The sequence below is a fragment of the Zingiber officinale genome, chromosome 3A, assembly GCF_018446385.1.
Source record: "Zingiber officinale cultivar Zhangliang chromosome 3A, Zo_v1.1, whole genome shotgun sequence".
Taxonomy (NCBI): domain Eukaryota; kingdom Viridiplantae; phylum Streptophyta; class Magnoliopsida; order Zingiberales; family Zingiberaceae; genus Zingiber; species Zingiber officinale.
Genome location: NC_055990.1, coordinates 130,590,040 through 130,608,304, shown reverse-complemented (window position 1 = coordinate 130,608,304; position 18,265 = coordinate 130,590,040). Strand labels below are relative to the sequence as shown.

The following is an 18,265-nucleotide window of genomic DNA, read 5'->3' as shown; positions in this document are numbered from 1 at the left end:
ATCGACTCATCATCTCGAATAAAAATTTAAAATAATTATAATAAATATATACTCACCACCAGTGCGTGCCATGCATGACAAGACAAAGAAAAGTCATCGATCATCCTAATATTTATAGGTACACTCATTCTGAGAGTTTTAGCCCAAAGAGAGAAAAAGAAAGAAAAGAGGCAGTAGGTGGAAGGGAAAGTGAGGGACAGAGGTCCGAGGCAACAATGGAAGCTTCGGAGGCAGGCCTGGCCGCCAGCGAGCCTCAGATCAAGTATAGGGGTTGGAAAACGATGCCATTCCTCATTGGTACGTAATCAATTATATATATATAAATATCTATCTTTGATGTTCAAAGAGTTTAATCATGCATTATATATATACATTGTAATCGAATCATGAAGTATTGTGGGTGTGTGCAGGGAATGAGACGTTTGAGAAGCTAGCGACGATAGGCACGTTGGGGAACTTGTTGGTGTATCTAACGACGTTCTTCCACATGAAGAGTGTGGAGGCGGCCACCATCCTCAACGTGTTCAATGGGACGACGAACTTGGCGACCATCTTGGGGGCCTTCGTCTCTGACTCCTACCTTGGCCGCTACTACACCTTGGCTTGGGCTTCCGTTGCTTCCTTGTTGGTAAATCCATAACCTTTTACGATATTAATTAATTAATTAATTAAGAAGATCGATGATTGGTGCAGGGGATGCTGTTTTTGACGTTGACTGCGGCCGTCCCGGCGTTGCACCCTCCTCGCTGTGCGGAAGGGCAGACGTGCGTGGAAGCGACGCCATGGCAGCTCGCTTTCCTCGCCATCGCCTTCGTCTTCCTCGTGGTCGGATCCGGCGGCATCCGGCCGTGCAACATCGCGTTCGGCGCCGACCAGTTCGACCCCACCACGGACTCCGGCAAGCGCGGCATCAACAGTTTCTTCAACTGGTACTACTTCACGCTCACCGTCGCCGTCACCGTCTCCGCCACCGTCATCATCTACATCCAGAACTACCTCAGCTGGGCGCTGGGATTCTGCATCCCCACCGTCCTCATGGTCCTCTCCTGCGCCTTCTTCTTCGTCGCGTCGAGCATCTACGTGAAGGTAAAGCCGGAGGGGAGCCCGGTGACGAGCATCGTGCAGGTGGTGGCGGCGGCGGCGAAGAAGAGGCGGCGGGTTGAGCTGCCGGACGATCCCAAGAACTGCCTCCACGACCCTCCTCATCTCAGTTCCCTCGTCACCAAGCTCCCGCACACTGATCAGTTCAAGTAAGCGTAGATTTCCTCTGTTTTCTTAAATTCTCTGTTCTAGATGCTATTTCCTCTGTTTTCTTAAGTTCTCTGTTCTAGATGCTAACTGGAAGTCTTGATCAGCTCAGATTTCTTGACAAAGCTGCGGCGGTGTGCCCCGGCGACGAGATCTGTGAAGACGGGAAGGCGAGAAACCCGTGGCGGCTGTGCAGCGTGCAGCAGGTGGAGTCGGTGAAGTGCATGTTGCGAATCATCCCCATTTGGTCCTCCGGCATCATCTACTTCATCGCCGTCGCCCAGCAGAACACCTACGTGGTCTTCCAAGCCCTGCAGTCCGACAAGCGCCTCTCCGGCCACTTCGAGATCCCCGCGGCGTCCTTCACCATCTTCGCCAGCCTCGCGCTCACCCTCTGGATCGTCCTCTACGACCGCGTCGCCATCCCGTTCCTCCACCACTGCGCCAGAAAGGAAGACGGGATCTCGCCGCTGAAGCGGATGGGCGTCGGCATCCTCCTCTCCGTCATGAGCATGTTCGTGTCCGGTGCCGTGGAGGTCCGCCGCCGGGGAACCGCGCTGCGGGAGCCGACGCTGGGGGTGAACCCCGGCAGTGGGGCGATCGCGGCCATGTCAAGCTTCTGGTTGGTGCCGCAGCTGCTGCTCATCGGCGTGTCGGAGGCGCTCAACTTGGTGAGCCAGCTGGAGTTCTACTACAAGCAGTTCCCGGAGAACATGAGGAGCTTGGCAGGGTCGCTGCTTTTCTGCGGCATCGCCATTGCGAGCTACTTGAGCGGCCTCTTGGTCAACATCGTTCAACGGACGACGTCGCAGGGCGTGGACGACGACGGATGGTTGGCTGGGGATTTGAACAAGGGAAGATTGGAGTTGTTCTACTACATGATCGGATCCATTGGAGCACTCAACTTCGTCTTTTTCGTTCTTTTCGCGAGGTGGTACAGGTACAAGAACCCAGCGGAGAGCGATGATGGCTCCGTCTCTTCCCCTGCCTCCGCCTCTCCCCCTGCTTCTGCCTCCGCCTTCGCCTCCGCTTCCTTAGTGGAAACAAATGCCTCCTTGGCTCCGCCATTCATGGCCAATTTGGATGTTCAACGAAAATAAAGAGTGGGGATGAAAAATTAAAAAAGGCCATTTCTTTAATTTTTCCGTATAGATATAGAATGCGGAATATACGCCGTGTGACTGTGCGGACTAAGGGTGCGATTTAGGAGCTCAGTTATTCCTTCTAGGGTTTATAATTCATGGATATATTATATAGGGTTTAGAATTTATACTCATGAATATATTATATATATTTAGAGTTTAAGATTTTAAGATTTAGGGTTTACATTATACTCATGAATATATTATATATATTAATCCCTTCCTTTCCCTAGTATTGGGTGGTGACGACCACCCCTTCCTTGCTCAGTTTGGCGACGACAACAAAGAGTGGAAGAAGAGAAGTCATGGGAGAGAGAAAAGAGAGAAAAAGAAAGGTCAAAGGATAAATTAGTAAATATAAAACTAAGTGGTTGCATAACCTAAGTTGAACCAAACACCTAATAAGTTAGGTTTTATTTCTCATAATCTTAATTATGTGATTATCTGGTAATCATATAATTAAGGTTATGCATGATAATTTGAATAAAACACACTCTAAGACATATTAGAATAACTATCTATATAGTTTCAACTGTGTCAACTTGTGGGAGCTACTTTCAATTATATTGTAACAACTATGACTAGTTTTTTAATTTTTAAAAAACTTGATTTTTCTACGAATAGTCATTATATTTTAAATGTTCAGAAAAAAAAATTAGCAATCTAGTTTGGCATTGAAATCTATTCTTAAAAATTTACTTTTCTATTTAGACGATGAAAAATAATTTTCTCTCATGAAATTTAAAAGTAATTTTTAAATTTTTTTGACGAATCTAAGATTTAATTCTTAAATATTATTTTATTTACAAAATAATTATGATAAAAATACATAGACTTGCATCACCTATGGACATTCCTTGGATTTTTTTTGAATTTTTTCTTTGATGTTTTTGTTTTCTTTATTCATATTTTTTATGTGATCAAAAGGTAAAATTAAAATATTAAGTTAAGGGGAGGAAGTAATTATAAAATTTGATACTATAATTGGTTTTTTAATATATAATTGTTTTTTCATATAAAATTCAGTGTTTGTAATCCCTAATCTTAACTTCGATTGATACACATTAAAAGGAGGAGATTGTAAGTATCACCGAGTTAGTTTTGATATTGATCAATCGAGTTAAATTAGATCATATATATTTATTGCCTTGTGTCTGAGTATGCAGGAATTTTGGAACATAAGAAGACGAGCGTAAGATGTAGCGAGTGAGAAGGATAACACGAGAAAGGAGCTGATGGGTTTGGTGCATCGAACGGACAAGGAGCTGTAAAAGAGTACATTAGTGGAGAAAGAAAAACATATGTCGTGCATCCGAGGGACCAAAAGTCAGGAGAAAGTCTACAAGTAGGGTTATAAATGAACCAAGCGTTCATGAACAAGCTTAGTGTTCGACTTGGTAAAAGTGTGTTTATGTTCGTTCAATATATATAAGATTAATTAAACAAACAAGCTTGAACATCTCGTTAAGCTAAACAAACAAGCTTGAACACATATGTGTTCAGCTCGTTAATGTTCGTGAACAATGTTCATGAACAATGTTCACGAACCATATTCATTAATAAAACTCATTTTAGTATGCTAAATAAACAATAAAATAAAAATAATAAAAAAATAAATTTAAATTATCAAGCTCAATAACCAATTAAATAATTAAAAGTTTCAAACAATTAAACAATCTTGAATTGAGAGCTTGATAACATCTAAATGAACCAAGCTCAAGGCAAGCTTCAAACAAGCTCAAACTCATAAAAAATAAACCAATCCAAGCTTGAACACTCATTTCAAAAGCTTGGTTCATTTAAGCTTAGCTCGGCTTGGTTACCTTATCAAACAAGCTTGAACACCCCAAAGCTCGGCTCGACTCGACTCGGCTTGTTTATAGCCCTATCTGCAAGAAGAGAAAGTCAGAGTTGAGTTTGAGTAAGCTCAACTCTGGACAGCTAGATCATTACTTAGGCAAGTGGAACGAAGAAGGGTCAACTATTGTGGTTAACCATTCCAAGCGCCTCCATTGACTGGAGGTGCCCTTATGATTCAAGGCGCCTCAATTCTCTTGAGGTGCCTCGGATGCTAGCCATTGGCACCTCAGATGAACTAAGGCGCCTCAAAAGCCTAAAAGGAGTCGTTGCTGAGCGGATAAGCAGTGGAGTCCAACTCAACCTATCGAGGTGCCTTCGATGAATCGAGGCACCTCCGATGCTGCCAAATCATAATACTAGCCATTGTGCGTGGATAAAGAACAATCGATTGGAGGCGCCTTCAATCGTCGGAGGCACCTCCGAAGTGTCATGTCAGTAAAATAGTCATGTCAACCAGGATGTTATAAATAGAGGTCGTGCCCTCTAAGTTAGAACAAAATACTCTATATTTCCATTTCCAAATCTATCTATCATTTCTTGTTCTTAAACGTTGTAAGGTAACCCCTACCTCCGACTCTTGTTAAAGAAGGAGCTTGATACTACTTTCCATAGTCTTGAATTAATAACCACCCAGTTTGTAACCAAGTAAATTCTTTGAGTCTCTTACTTTATTTTTATGTTATTTCTGTTATTACTTAAGTAGTGTGTCTTTGCTAAAAGTAAGTTAATTAGCAAGAGATTTGAATTTTAACTTGTAGAGTATTCACCCTCCTTTGCAGTTCATCAATCCTAACAAAAAGTGGGTTGAGCTTTAGGTGTGGAAGGAGTGCTAAGCTTTAGTGGACTAAATAAAAAATTTACATCGATAATTGTACTTCTTTAAGCATCTTAAATAGAACTAGGTTAGAGTCGAAGACAACCATTATCTATATATATATTCCTGTGTACCATCAATAAGATTTCTAGTCTAGTGGACATCAAAGTATAGAGTAATTGAAGAGATCATTAGGTTTGTACCTCTAATATACCTAAAAGTAAAAAAGTATTATTGCAAATGTCACTCAAGGAGATGACATGAATTGTCTAATAATATAGACACCATTTGAGATGCCAAGAACAAGTGACGTATACATAAATAATATTTCCAACTAATTGTTTGTAATATAAAAAGTGATTAGTCATACAAACTATTTGTTTGAAGGATGTGGAAATCTTTTGATGATTTCTCATAGACTTTCTTACAGATACTATTCAAAAATGCAACTCTTTGGCCGGAGGGAACAGGGAACAACAACAAAGTTGTTGTCTTCTATGGTCAGAATAGTCCTTGACGGGAGTAGCAGGCTTGGACGACAAGCAAGGCTAGTCAACAACCTTCTTTGGCCCGAGCAGCAAGCTCTGTTGGTCGTCTACACATGGTGGAGTAATTGCCCTCTTCGTTAGCCAGTGAGATCAACAACTTGATAAGTTGGCCGATGGAGTTGAGGAGGAGGAGCAGCTTCTTTAGAAAGCTCTTCTTTGGCCGACGGCTAGAAGAGGGCAGCCCCTTCCTTTCCTTAGTGTTGGGTGGCGACGACAACCACAGCTGACGTGGCTGGTCTACGGCAACAAGAAGAAAAATGGGAAGTTCCTTTTCCTTGCTATGTTCAGCGGCGGCAACGAAGAGGGGAAGAAGAGAAGTCATGGCAGAGAGAAAAGAGAGAAAAAGGTTTTTATTCAATTAAATTAATTCAAAAAGTCAAAGGGTAAATTAGTAAATGTAAAACTAAGTTGTTGCATAACCTAAGTTGAACCAAACACCTAATAGGTTATATTTTATTCCCTATAACGTTAGTCATGTGATTACTTGATAATCATATAACTAAGGTTATACATGATAATTTGAACTAAACGCACCCTAAGACATATTAGAACAACTATCTATATAGTTGCCAACTGTGCCAACTTGTGGGAGCTACTTTCAATTATATTGTAACAACTATGACTAGTTGTTATAATGTGTAGCAACTATTCTTTAAATACTACAATGTTGTTCCTTGCTTCTACTATTATTGTAACAGCTACTACAACATGTAGCTACTACATATTACAGAATAGCTACTACAATATGTAATAGCTAATATAATATTATTATAGTATCATAACAGCTACTAACTATTTGTTACCACCATGTAATAAATATCATAATAGCTACTGTTATAGTATTGTTTTGTATAGGCCCCCGGGATAATTATACATAATACATAATGAAAGAGACTTCATTGTATATGGGTTATAGTCTGACATTGAGAGTTTTATAATATTATAGTTGGTTTATAATGTATCACAAACATTATTATTGTGAATATATGCATGAAGAGAGACTCTCTCTCATGCGTGCATCCATAGGGGGTGCAAATCTAAGGCCCAGATTGTATTGAATCAAGTTGACTCATGTTTAATCATGAACTGTGTGTGTCGAATGTTGGACCGATAAAGGTAAAATTTATCCAAGAGAATCAACGAATGTTTTGTTACATGAACAATCTGTTTGATACTGCTTAAATGCATAATGGAGACATTGATGTGTTGATATGAAATGCTCGGATGTTAATCATGTATCCATAACCTCTCAAGTGAAATGACTAACCATTGGTGGTTGACTATTGGTGTTTCAAGCCGAGAGGGGAAAGACACTAAATGACCTTTAATTGATTATTTAAGGCTACGAAGGGTCAGCTAGAGCTCATATACAAGGTGGGCATGACCATATATAAACATCTTAAAAGTATAAGTACCCTGGGTTAGTTTTGATATTGATCAACTGAGTTAAGTTAGACCCTACATATTTGATGCCTTGTGTCTGAGTGTATAAGGATTTAAAAACGCAAGAAGTTAAGCGAAAGATGAAACGAGTAAGAAGGAAGACATGAAAAAGAGCCAACAGACTCGGTGTATTCATGGGATGAGGAGCTGTAGAACAGTACACTAGTAGAGTGAGAAGGACGCACACGGTGCATTCGATGGATGAGAAGCCGAGAGGAAGTCTACTCGAGGAGAAGGTTAGAGTTGGATTCGGGTGAGTTCAACTCTGGACATCCGAATCATCACCCAGGCAAGCAGAATGAAGAATGGTCAACTATTATGGTTGACCATTCCAAGGGCCTCCATTGACTAGAGGTGCCCTAATGACTCAAGGTGTCTCAATTGTCTTGAGGCGCATTGGATGCCAGCCACTAGAGGTGCTTCGAATAAACCAAGGTGCCTCAAAAGCCTAGAATGAGCTGTGGTTGAGCGGATAAGTAGCAGAGTCTAGTTTAGCCTTATCGAGGCACCTCCGAGATCGCCAGTCCTTGCACGTGGATAAAGAATAGCTGGTTAGAGGAGCCTCCAATCGTCTGTGGTGCCTTCGAAGTACCACATCAACAAAATCGTCATTTTAACCAAAACACTATAAATAGAGGCTTTGTCCTCTAAGTTAGAACAAAATACTTTGTATTTCCATTTCTAAATCTATCTTTCATTTCTTATTCTTAAACGTTGTAAGAGTCTGCGCTACCTTCGATCATTGTCAAAGAAGGGCTTTGATAGTGCTTTCCACATTCTTGAATTAATAATCACCCAGATTATATCCAAATAAATTCTATGAGTCTCTTACTTTATTTTTATGTTATTTTTGTTATTACTTAATTAGTGTGTCCTTGCTAAAAGTAAGTTAGCAAGAGATTTGAATTTTAACTTGTAGGCTATTTATCCCCCTTTTGCTGGTCCACCGATCCTAACAAGTAGTATTAGAGTCCAACCATCCTAGAAGGACTAATCGCCAACTAAAGCATTAAGGAAGATGGTTGGATAAGACATTTACCCACCAAAATTTGAGGGGGAGTTCACACTTTGAAATATCGAATGGAGGTATTTTCAAAATTGTTTTCAATATATTAATGAGTATGAAATATGGTTTTAAAGCACATAAGGACAAGAATAAAGAAGAGAAGGAAGAACACCAATGGAACAAAAGCAACAAATCGACTTCATGGCCAACGATAAGATCGAGTTTCATCTTCTGAGCATACTACCGGCTTAGGAATTCAATAAAATCAGCGCCTATAACTCTGCCAAGGATCTCTGGGAGAAATTCTTAGAATTATATGAAGACACCTTTAAAGCAAAACTAGCTAGAAGAGATCTACTAATAATAAGTCAACTTAGCAACCTCCGACTTGAAAATGGAGAAATGATTGCTCAACTACACATTGAGCTAAAGGAGTTAATCACAGGACTTAACAACCTTGGTGAATTGGTAACAAATCGAGATTCAATTAGATATGCTCTAAATGTTTTTCCAAGAACTATAGAGTGGATTTTGATAGTAGATTCCTACTACATCTCCAAGGACATCGAGATAAATAATTTAAAAGGATTGTTTTCTACTTTAAAATTACACGAGTCAAGATGTGCAGGCTCAAGCAACAAAGAGAAGTCAACTCAGAACCTAGCACTAAATGTTGGTGCATGGAGCATCAGACGATCGAACCTATGTTTCGATAATGACAAAGGATTCAAAATTAAGGTTACATGTTATCTAACAAGTGTGAATGAACTTGTAGGAAAGTCTTAAGTATTCTTAGGCAAAAGCCCTAGTGGATTCTAGGCAGGTGGAAAACCTTAGAGGGTAGTAACCCTAGGTCATGGAAAGTCCTAACTGTAGTTAGACAATGAAGTACTGGTCCAGGGGACTGGGCGAAGTCTTGACGGGTCGAGGACTTTGGGAGAAATCCTAGAGTCGAGGACTCTAGGGGTTGTGGACCAGGTGAAAGTCTGGACAGGCGATGGAGTGGACGTTTATCATGAAGTCCTGAAGTCTTAGACGCTGAGCAAAAGTTCAGACGGTCTAGAGGAATATTTTGGCAAAAGGTAATTTCTCCTGAGAGGAGTAGGTGAGAACGCGTTCCCCGAAGGGAACAATAAGCGTCGGTTTGACCTAGGTTTTTGGGGAATCCGAAAGTCAAAATAGAATAGTCCAGAGTCTGTCAAAGTTATATTTTATACTATTTGCCTATTTCTCTAACTCTATTTCACAAGAAACTAACATTTTATAGGTTGAAGTTTGCGGCCTTAATCGATCGACCGAACCTCTGGATCGGTTGACCGAACCCTGAAGATTAGATTAGCTTCCGGTGAAGTTTCAACCGAGGGATCAGTCGACCAAACCTCAAGTTCAGTCAACTAAATGGTGGATAGGCACTGACTCAATCAGACCAGGTTGATCGGACCAAATAAGCCAACGAGGAAAGCGGGATCGGTCTACCGAATAGCGGGATCGGTTGACAGAATTAAGATTCATCCAAAGCGACAACATCTAGATAGAAAGTCGGGTGGATTCAGTAAGTTCGGTCGATCGAACAGCTAGATTGATTGACTAATCAGGTTCGACTAGCAGCTTCGAAAAACAAACATTTAGACATCATTCGAACTACTTTAGCTCTTGTGCGTTGCTTCGACAATTAACGAACGACTGCTAATTCTATTATTGCTGGTAACTTTATTTTATCACTATTATACTTCAAGTTTGTAGTCATTTTTCATTCTTATAGTGATTGTCTAATGAAAATGATTAACGATCATGAGCCTTGGAGTAGGAGTTATCACAGGCTCCAAACCAAGTAAATTCTACTTGTGTTTGTGATTGTGCTTTTATCTCCCGCTGCGTCTTTGTGATTTGCGAAAAATGAATATGAAAGTCATAAGTGCTATTTACCCCCTCCCTCCTCCTCCTCTAGCACACAATGATCCTACACTAAAAGCCAAGAAAAGCAAACTAGAAACAAATTTGACTCTACAATGAATAGCGATGAGGAGGCCTTTATGGCAAGAAAATTAATAAGTTTTTTAATTCTAACAATTTTGATAAGACACAAACTAAGAAGCTTCTACAGAGAAGAAGAAAAGTAGATGCTACAACTACAATGAAGAAGGCATATCAAAGACAATTGTCCAAAATTGAAAAGCAAATGAAAAGATAAGGAAAAAAGGTCCAAACACAAGAATCTCAAAATGACTTGGAATGAATCATCATCAGAAGAATTTGAGACGGAAGAATAAGTCAGACTCGCATTAAGAACTAATCACCTACCTGAAAACAATGACATCTCCTCAGAGGAGAGCATCGCTGAAGGTGATGTCACTTCAGAGGAAGGCATCAATGAAGATGGAGTATCAAACTACGAGTCTAACACGGTAAGAAGGTACGTCTTCTACCTCCTGACCCATTGCACGATGGTATTAAAATGTTGTCTAGGTCATTATACAAATGAGAACCAAGTACGTAAAATTGAAGAAGATGAACATTGATTTGAGAATTCAGTTAGTAAATGCATGTCCACTAGCAGAATATGATAAGCTTAAAATTGAAAATGTAAAATTAAAAGAATAAATAGAAATATTGAAATCTAAAAACAAATATGTATGGTCAAATTCATATGCTTCACAAAGGAACTCTAAATATTATGGAGAGATTAATTGATATATTAGAAATCATAGGGTCAAATTACAAAAGTATAGAAATATGATATTCCACAAAAATATTTGATAAATCAAGTAGGTAAAATTTTATTTTGGATTCCAAAATCTATTTTAACCTATTAAATTGTCTTTATTTGCATACTAGAAATTAATCTATTTGAATTATTAACATTATTGGAAAAATTATTCTTTCGTAAACTTTCTGTTTGATTTTATTTCGGTTTAAATTTTTCTATGATAAACAAATATGTTATCATTTACAAAAAATATTTCAGAAATTTTTAATTTTTAAATAATCTTTTATGAATTTTTTCACAAAAACTAAAATTTTAAAATTAAAAATTTTTGGAGATTAATTTTTAAAAAACTTGATTTTCTACAAATAATCGTTATATTTTGGATGTTAAAAAAAATTAGCAAGTTAGTTTGACATTGAAATCTATTTTTAAATATTTACTTTCAAAAATACCTATTTCAATAATGAAAAATATTTTTCTCTCATGAAATTTAAAAATAATTTTTAAATTATGTTTGACAAAATAATTCTTAAATATTATTTTATTTACAAAATAATTATGGTAAAAATACACCGACTTGCATCACCTATGGACATTCCTTAGAATTTTTTTTTTAATTTTTTCTCTATATGTTTTTGTTTTCTTTACCTATATTTTTGATGTGATTAAAAGAGGAAAATTAAAGTGTTAAGTTAAGGGGAGGAAGTAATTGTAAATTTTGATACTATAATTGGTTTTTGATTATATAATTATTTTTTCATATAAAATTTAGTGTTTGTAATCCCTAATCTTAACTTGGATTGATACACATTAAAAGTGGGGAGATTGTAAGTATCACCAGGTTAGTTTTGATGTGATCAACCAAGTTAAGTTAGGTCCTGTGTATTTGATCCTTGTGTCTAAGTGTGCAGAAGCTTAGGAAGACAAGAGCGGAAGACGCAGCTAGCGAGAGGGATGACACGGGAAGAGAGTCGACGGGCTCGGTGCATCCGAGGGTTGAGGTGCTGCGGAAGAGTACATCGGCAAACAAGAAGGATGCACACGGCAATTCGAGGGACGAGAAGCCGGGGAAGAAGACTTCTCAAGAAGAAAGCCGGAAAATGGGTTCGGGTGAGCCCTATTTCAATTGGCTGAAATCACCCAAGCGATCAGAGCAGCGGAAGAGTCAAAGGAGAAGACTTGGAGTTCGGTAGTAGTTGCTGAAGGTGCCTTTAAGTGGATTAAAGGTGCCCTCGCAACCTTCTGGTGGAAGGCGCCTTCAAGCATTTGAAGGCGCCTTCAAGCACTTGAAAGCACCTTCAAGTCTTCATGGAAGGCGCCTTCATTCACTTGAAGACGTCTTCAACCCTTCATGGAAGATACTTTCAATCACTTGAAGGCGCCTTCGACTGGGCAAAACTGTCATTGGCAAACGATAATGTTTTATCCTTTCTTGTCTTGTTGGAGATGCCTTTCAGCCCCGGATAAGATTTTCCAGGGGCTATAAAATGACCTCTGAACCTAGGAATTAATAATCAACTCTTGTATTCATTTCTTAGCAACTGTTTAAGCATTCAACAAGTATAGGAGGCTTCTTCGCCTTCATTAAAGGAGAATTTTAGAGCTTTTTATTTGTCTTGGATTAACAACCACTTAGGTTGTAACCAAGTAAATCTTGTGCCTTTTCTTTCAGTTTGTAGTTGTTTAATTTACTTGTTATAATTATATTGTTGCTACTAATCTGATTTGAAAGATCGACAAAGACATTTCATTTTACAAGCAATTCACCTTCTCTTGCCGGCCCCGTTGCGCCAACAGCTATGTGTTTAATGCCTTATGTCTGAGTGTACAAGAACTTTGGAACACAAGAAGTAGAGCGTAAGATGTAGTGAGTGAGAAGGATAACATGAGAAAGGAGTTGATGAGCTTTGTGCATCCGAGGGACAAGGAGCTATAGAAGAGTTCACTGGTGGAGCAAGGAAGACATGTGGTGCATCTCAGGGACCAAAAGTCAAGAGAAAGTTTATTGGAAGAGAAAGTTAGAGTTGAGTTTGAGTGAGCTTAACTCTAGACAGCTAGATCATCACTTACGCATGTGGAACGAAGAATGGTCAACTATTGTGGTTAACCATTCCAGGCGCCTCCATTGACTGGAGGCACCCTTATGACTCAAGGCGCCTCAATTCTCTTGAGGTGCCTCGGATGCTAGCCATTGGAGGCACCTCAGATGAACTAAGGTGCCTCAAAAGCCTAAAAAGAGTCATTGCTGAGCGGATAAGCAGTGGAGTCCAGCTCAACCTACCGAGGTGCCTTCGATGAATTGAGGCACCTCCAATGCCGCCAAATCATAAAACTAGCCATTGTGCGTAGATAAAGGACAATCGATTGGAGGCACCTTCAATCATCCGAAGCACCTCCGAAGTGTCATGTCAGTAAGATAGTCATGTCAACCAGAATGTTATAAATAGAGGTCGTGCCCTCTAAGTTAGAACAAAATACTCTGTATTTCCATTTCCAAATCTATCTTGCATTTCTTGTTCTTAAACATTATAAGGGGCTACTCTGCCTTCGACCCTTGTTAAAGAAGGAGCTTGATAGTACTTTCCATAGTCTTGAATTAATAACCATCCAGTTTGTAACCAAGGAAATTCTTTGAGTCTCTTACTTTATTTTTATGTTATTTCTGTTATTACTTAATTAGTGTGCCTTTGCTAAAAGTAAGTTAGCAAGATATTTGAATTTTAACTTGCAGACTATTCACCCTCCTATAGTTGGTCCATCAATTCTAAAAAAAAGTGGGTTGAGCTTTGGGTGGTGGCAAAAGGTGAATACGCTCGCCCCAGCGCCCCCCGTCAATCCGTCCCAGGGCCAACACGGATGAAGTAAATCACGTGCGACTACTAGTCTTTGGAATAGTGGCTAGCACATAAGGGAGACATTTACCTCGGCTTTGTCGAGATTCGATGTAAAATACCTAAAAATGGCGAATAACCATAAGGGAAATTTCTGGAATTTTTAGAAATTTTTCAGAAATTTTTCAGAGACCGTATAGACGAGTTTACGTGGATAAATTGGGCCCCGGGGGAAGCCTGTTTAGGCTACCCCATTTTAACGAGGAAATGTTTATTTTCTTTAAATCCTTTCCTTTTCTTTTTATTCCCTTCCTTCGTCGTTTCTTCACTGATCCGCACCGCGTGCCCGAGCCACACTCCGACCGTTTCTTTTCTTTCCCAAACCGCCGCCGCCGTGGCGTCGATTCTGCTCCTCCCCTCGCCTACAAAACGGCCCGCCAAAGGAAGCTTTGAGGTCTTTCCTCCTTTCGATCCCTCTCCCTCACCCTCTGCCCTCACGGTGAATTTGCCCTAGCGACGCCCACTGCTGCCAGTGATGCCAAGCGCCTCTGCACAGCGTCGCTGCCGCACGAAAGTGCCACCGGCCTCCCCTGTGCCCTAGCGCCGCTGCCTCCCTTGCCCTCTTGCGTCACCCTCGGTTGCCATAGTCGACGCCGCTTCTCCCCGACCATGCCACAACCCGCACAGCGTCTCTTCCCTAGCCTCCAGCCACGTTGTGCCCTGGTTCTATTTCCTCGGCTTCGATCTATCATCGCCGCAAGAAAAACCATACCCTAGCCGTCACTGTTTCCTTCCTTATCTCCGATTGTCGACGATCTTGGAGGTAAGTTTGATTGGTATTAGGTTAATAGGAATTTGATTCTATACTACGGTTGAATCCCAAATATGATCTGTGATCTCCACTCTTGACCTCACCTTTGATCCGAACAGTGTACTGGAATCCAGAAGAGAAGTGCTTGCTGTGGGGTGTCTCCTTGGTCTAGCAGCCGCGTTCTTGACTGTGGATCAGTAGAGGATGGTGTGAAGTGAGATCTTGTTCTCTGAATCGCTGCGGTGAGTTGCTGATTGACTGCTATACCTTAAGGTGAGCATCTATACAGTGATGAATTTTAGGTTAGTTAAGTTTGGATTATTGATCTAATGGTGATTTGGGGATTAGTTGACTAACCCTAATTTACCATTAGTAGGCTGAGGTTTATGGTTTAGGGGTTTTCCCTAAATTAATTTTTTTAGGATTTTATTTAGTTATTCATTTGAGTTGTAGCTAAATAAAAAATGAATATATTGGTGACACAGGACTTTGACACGAGATGAGCATCTCGACGTTAGATTTAAACTGGATTGGACCTTTCTATTGGAGGTGGGTACCTTGACCTATCTATTTTGATACGTCTTGTTGATATATTTAGTAGATTTTTAACAAGTAGTAATAATTATGATTATATTTGCATCGGCATATCACTATTTATTTCCGAGCATGTATTGTTTATTACCTATTTATTATTTATGTTATAGAGGTAGTGACATGTCGTGCTCTATGATATATTGGACTGGTTAGATACCCTACTTAACATGTGTACCTAGATCATATTATTTGATCCACATATCTTGGTACTCATTATATGGAGAGGGATAAGATTAGGATATTTCCCAGTTTAGTGACATGCACCTGTTGGTGCGGTTAGCACTAACGGTCTAACTCAGGTTTTGATGAATGATAAATTGGGTTAAGTTAGGTTTGTTGTGATCTAACACTCTGATTGAGTGTGCAGACGAAGTCTAGACAGGTCGGATGTCTGGCACGAAGTCCAAGTGGGTCGACGGGCTGACCGAACGCTTGGCGAGAAGTCCAGCTAGGTCGACGGGCTGACCGGATAGCTGGCGAGAAGTCCAAGCGGGTCGACGGGCTGACCTGACGCTTGGCGAGAAGTCTAGCTAGGTCGACGGGCTGACTGGATAGCTGGTGAGAAGTCCAAGCGGATCGACGGGCTGACCGGACGCTTGGCGAGAAGTCCAGCTAGGTCGACGGGCTGACCGAATAGCTGGCGAGAAGTCCAGACGAGTCGAAGGGCTGACCGGACGTCTGGCAGGTGAGTAAAGGTAAGTCACTAGAAGAGAGTGACTGTGAGGACGCGTTCCCGGGAAGGGAACATTAGGCGTCGATCCGGCTTAGATCCATTTCGGATATCTAAATCGAGATCGTGACTAGATTCCGGTCTCGGAAAGACGGAATCTAAGTCATACTTTTTATGTCAAACTTATAAACTGTGCTAACGATCTATTTTGCAGGATACATATTATTCATTTGCCTCAGACTAACCTTGTCTTGCAGGAAAGCTGGTCTCTGGAGAAAGGTGGTCCGGGCACCTGAAGGGGATCCGAGTGCCCGGAGGTCCGGGCGCCTGAAGGGGATCCGAGCGCCTGGGAGGCAAGTTTTATCCAGATCGCGTGTCACCACGTGGAGCTCACTGGTTGGACCTGCCACGTCTCACCAGGGCACCCGGAAGGGATCCGGGGCGCCCCAAGCCTCATATAAAAAGAGGGTCAGGGGGGAGCTTCAAAAACAACTGAAAAAAAGAGATCTTCTACTGCTTGCTCTGCTACTCTACGCTCCTGTGACGCTAACAAAGCTCCGACATCGCGCTCCTTCTTCTTTGGTTAATTCTCTTGTCGATTTTGCTTTAATTTTCATTAGCATTTCAACACTTGGTTTGTAATAATTTTTCGAACTACTAGTGATTGCCCACCGAAAGCACCCTTGTGTGCGGGCCTTGGAGTAGGAGTCGACACAGGCTCCGAACCAAGTAAAACTGGTTTGTGTTAGCATTGTTTTTCTACTTCCGTTGCGCGTAATTCTGTTCGAACGAATTTTTATAATTAATATTCACCCCCCTCTATCGAAACGTCACGATCCAACAAGTGGTATCAGAGCAGGTACCGCTCTGATTTGGTGCAACCACCAATCAGACAAGGGGGTGAAATTTTTTTTCTTTTCTCTCGCTTTCAGTCTTACGTTTAATTCCAAACTGATACTATTATCGTTTTGGAAAGTTTTCTCGTTGTAATTAAATCTAAATTGGTGCAACACCAATTTAGTTCCTTTATTATCTTTTAATTCCTCCCGCACTACTAATCCAAGACCAAGTATTGGGAATTTGTCTGTCAATTTGTTTGATTGTGTGCAGGGATTAAAATGTCTCAGATTGAAGGCTTCCACAGTACGACCTCCCCTTTTCAATGGGGACGATTTCCCGTACTGGAAGAAGCGAATGGAAGTGTATCTCAAGATGGACTTTGACCAGTGGATGAGCGTCACCAGACCCTACAAAATTCCAGTAGACAGTGTTGATACAGTCTGACCTGGATGTTGTTTTGCTGTTGACACTGATTTAAGTTTGTATCAGATATTTAACTCAGATTAATTACTAATCTAGGTTGACTTGGTTGACCTGATTGAGGAAGTCCTAACTGGGATGTTAGGCAGTTGGAAAGTCCTGGTGAGTGAAGCCAGGCAGATTGAAAGTCCTGGTGAGTGAAGCCAGGCAGATTGGAAATCCTGGTGAGTGAAGCCAGGTGAAAACCCTAGTGAGTGAAGCTAGGTGCAAGTCCTGGTGAGTGAAGCCAGGTGAAAACCCTAGTGAGTGAAGCTAGGTGCAAGTCCTGGTGAGTGAAGCCAGGCAAGGGAAAATCCAGATGGATCAAGGGTGATCGGACATCTGGTGTTGAAAAGTCCAAGAAGGAAGCTTGGCATGCGAAGTCAGAGAGGGCTCGGTAGCTCGTTCTCTAGGACCGGATGAAGTCGGAGAGGGCTAGGGAGCTCGTTTCTCCGGACTAGGTCGAGAGGGGCTCGACCGATCGAGCAGAGGCTGGATCGGTCGGCGGACCGATCCAAAGGAAACTGGACACCGATCGGTGCGGCCGATCAAGAATCGATCGATGGCTCGGCGATTATTGATCGATCTGCACCGATCAAATCGATCGATGATCTCGTGATTTCTTGATCGATGCGAGACCGATCGAGGCAAGGCGCTTGGGAAGAGTGACATCCGATCGGTCCGCAGAAGCTGTGTGCAGCGACATCTGATCGGTCTGTAGACCGATCAGATTAGTTCCTGATCGGTCTGCCAGACCGATCAGCGATGATCCAGAAAGCGTGGATCGGTCTGCAGACCGACCCACGGTATTGTTTGTTTTGCATGCACTTTTTCTGATTGCCGTATTTGTTTTCACCCATCTATTTTTAACCATCTGCTGTGAGTCTTTTTAGCTTGCAGGTTGCAGGTCACACTCTCATGGTTGAATTCAAATTAAGCTTCATTAAGAGAAGAAGACAAGTGCTCTTTTCACTGTGATTTGCTGCAACAGATGCATTTGAGGCATCAACGTTCACTGGCGAATCTGATTGCGATTGGGCTGCGCTCAGTTTGACCTCTACTTATTGGTTCGTATCCAGAGACGCCAGTGATTTCCATTGGCATGGGTTCAGAGAACCAGATGAGGAGGAGAGGTGATTGGCTACGCCTTGTTGGCAGCAGCGATTCTGCAGGCGGCGGTGATTCGAGCAGAGAGACATAAGAAGGAAGAAGAGAGGTTCAGAAAAGGGACTGTATTCTCTGTTTCTTTTCGATCAATCCTTTGAGAAAGCAAGTTGGTGAAGCTGTGAGCT

The 18,265-nt window shown here is 41.3% G+C and overlaps 1 protein-coding gene across 1 annotated transcript; it reads left to right on the top strand.

Annotated features, from left to right (window-relative positions):
- The first annotated feature begins 200 nt into the window (after positions 1 to 200).
- LOC122050655 (protein NRT1/ PTR FAMILY 2.9-like) lies at positions 201 to 2,348 on the top strand. The gene is made up of 4 exons (XM_042611547.1): positions 201 to 297; positions 411 to 628; positions 694 to 1,250; positions 1,361 to 2,348. The coding sequence occupies exons 1-4, from the start codon at positions 216 to 218 to the stop codon at positions 2,346 to 2,348; spliced, it is 1,845 nt and encodes a 614-aa protein (XP_042467481.1). The 5' UTR covers positions 201 to 215.
- Positions 2,349 to 18,265: the final 15,917 nt, after the last annotated feature.

Coding starts and splice junctions, on each gene's coding strand:
- LOC122050655 (XM_042611547.1), top strand. CDS start 216: ATGGAAGCTTCGGAGGCAGGCCTGGCCGCCAGCGAGCCTCAGATCAAG. Junction 298..410: donor AACGATGCCATTCCTCATTG/GTACGTAATCAA, acceptor GGGTGTGTGCAG/GGAATGAGACGTTTGAGAAG. Junction 629..693: donor CTTCCGTTGCTTCCTTGTTG/GTAAATCCATAA, acceptor TGATTGGTGCAG/GGGATGCTGTTTTTGACGTT.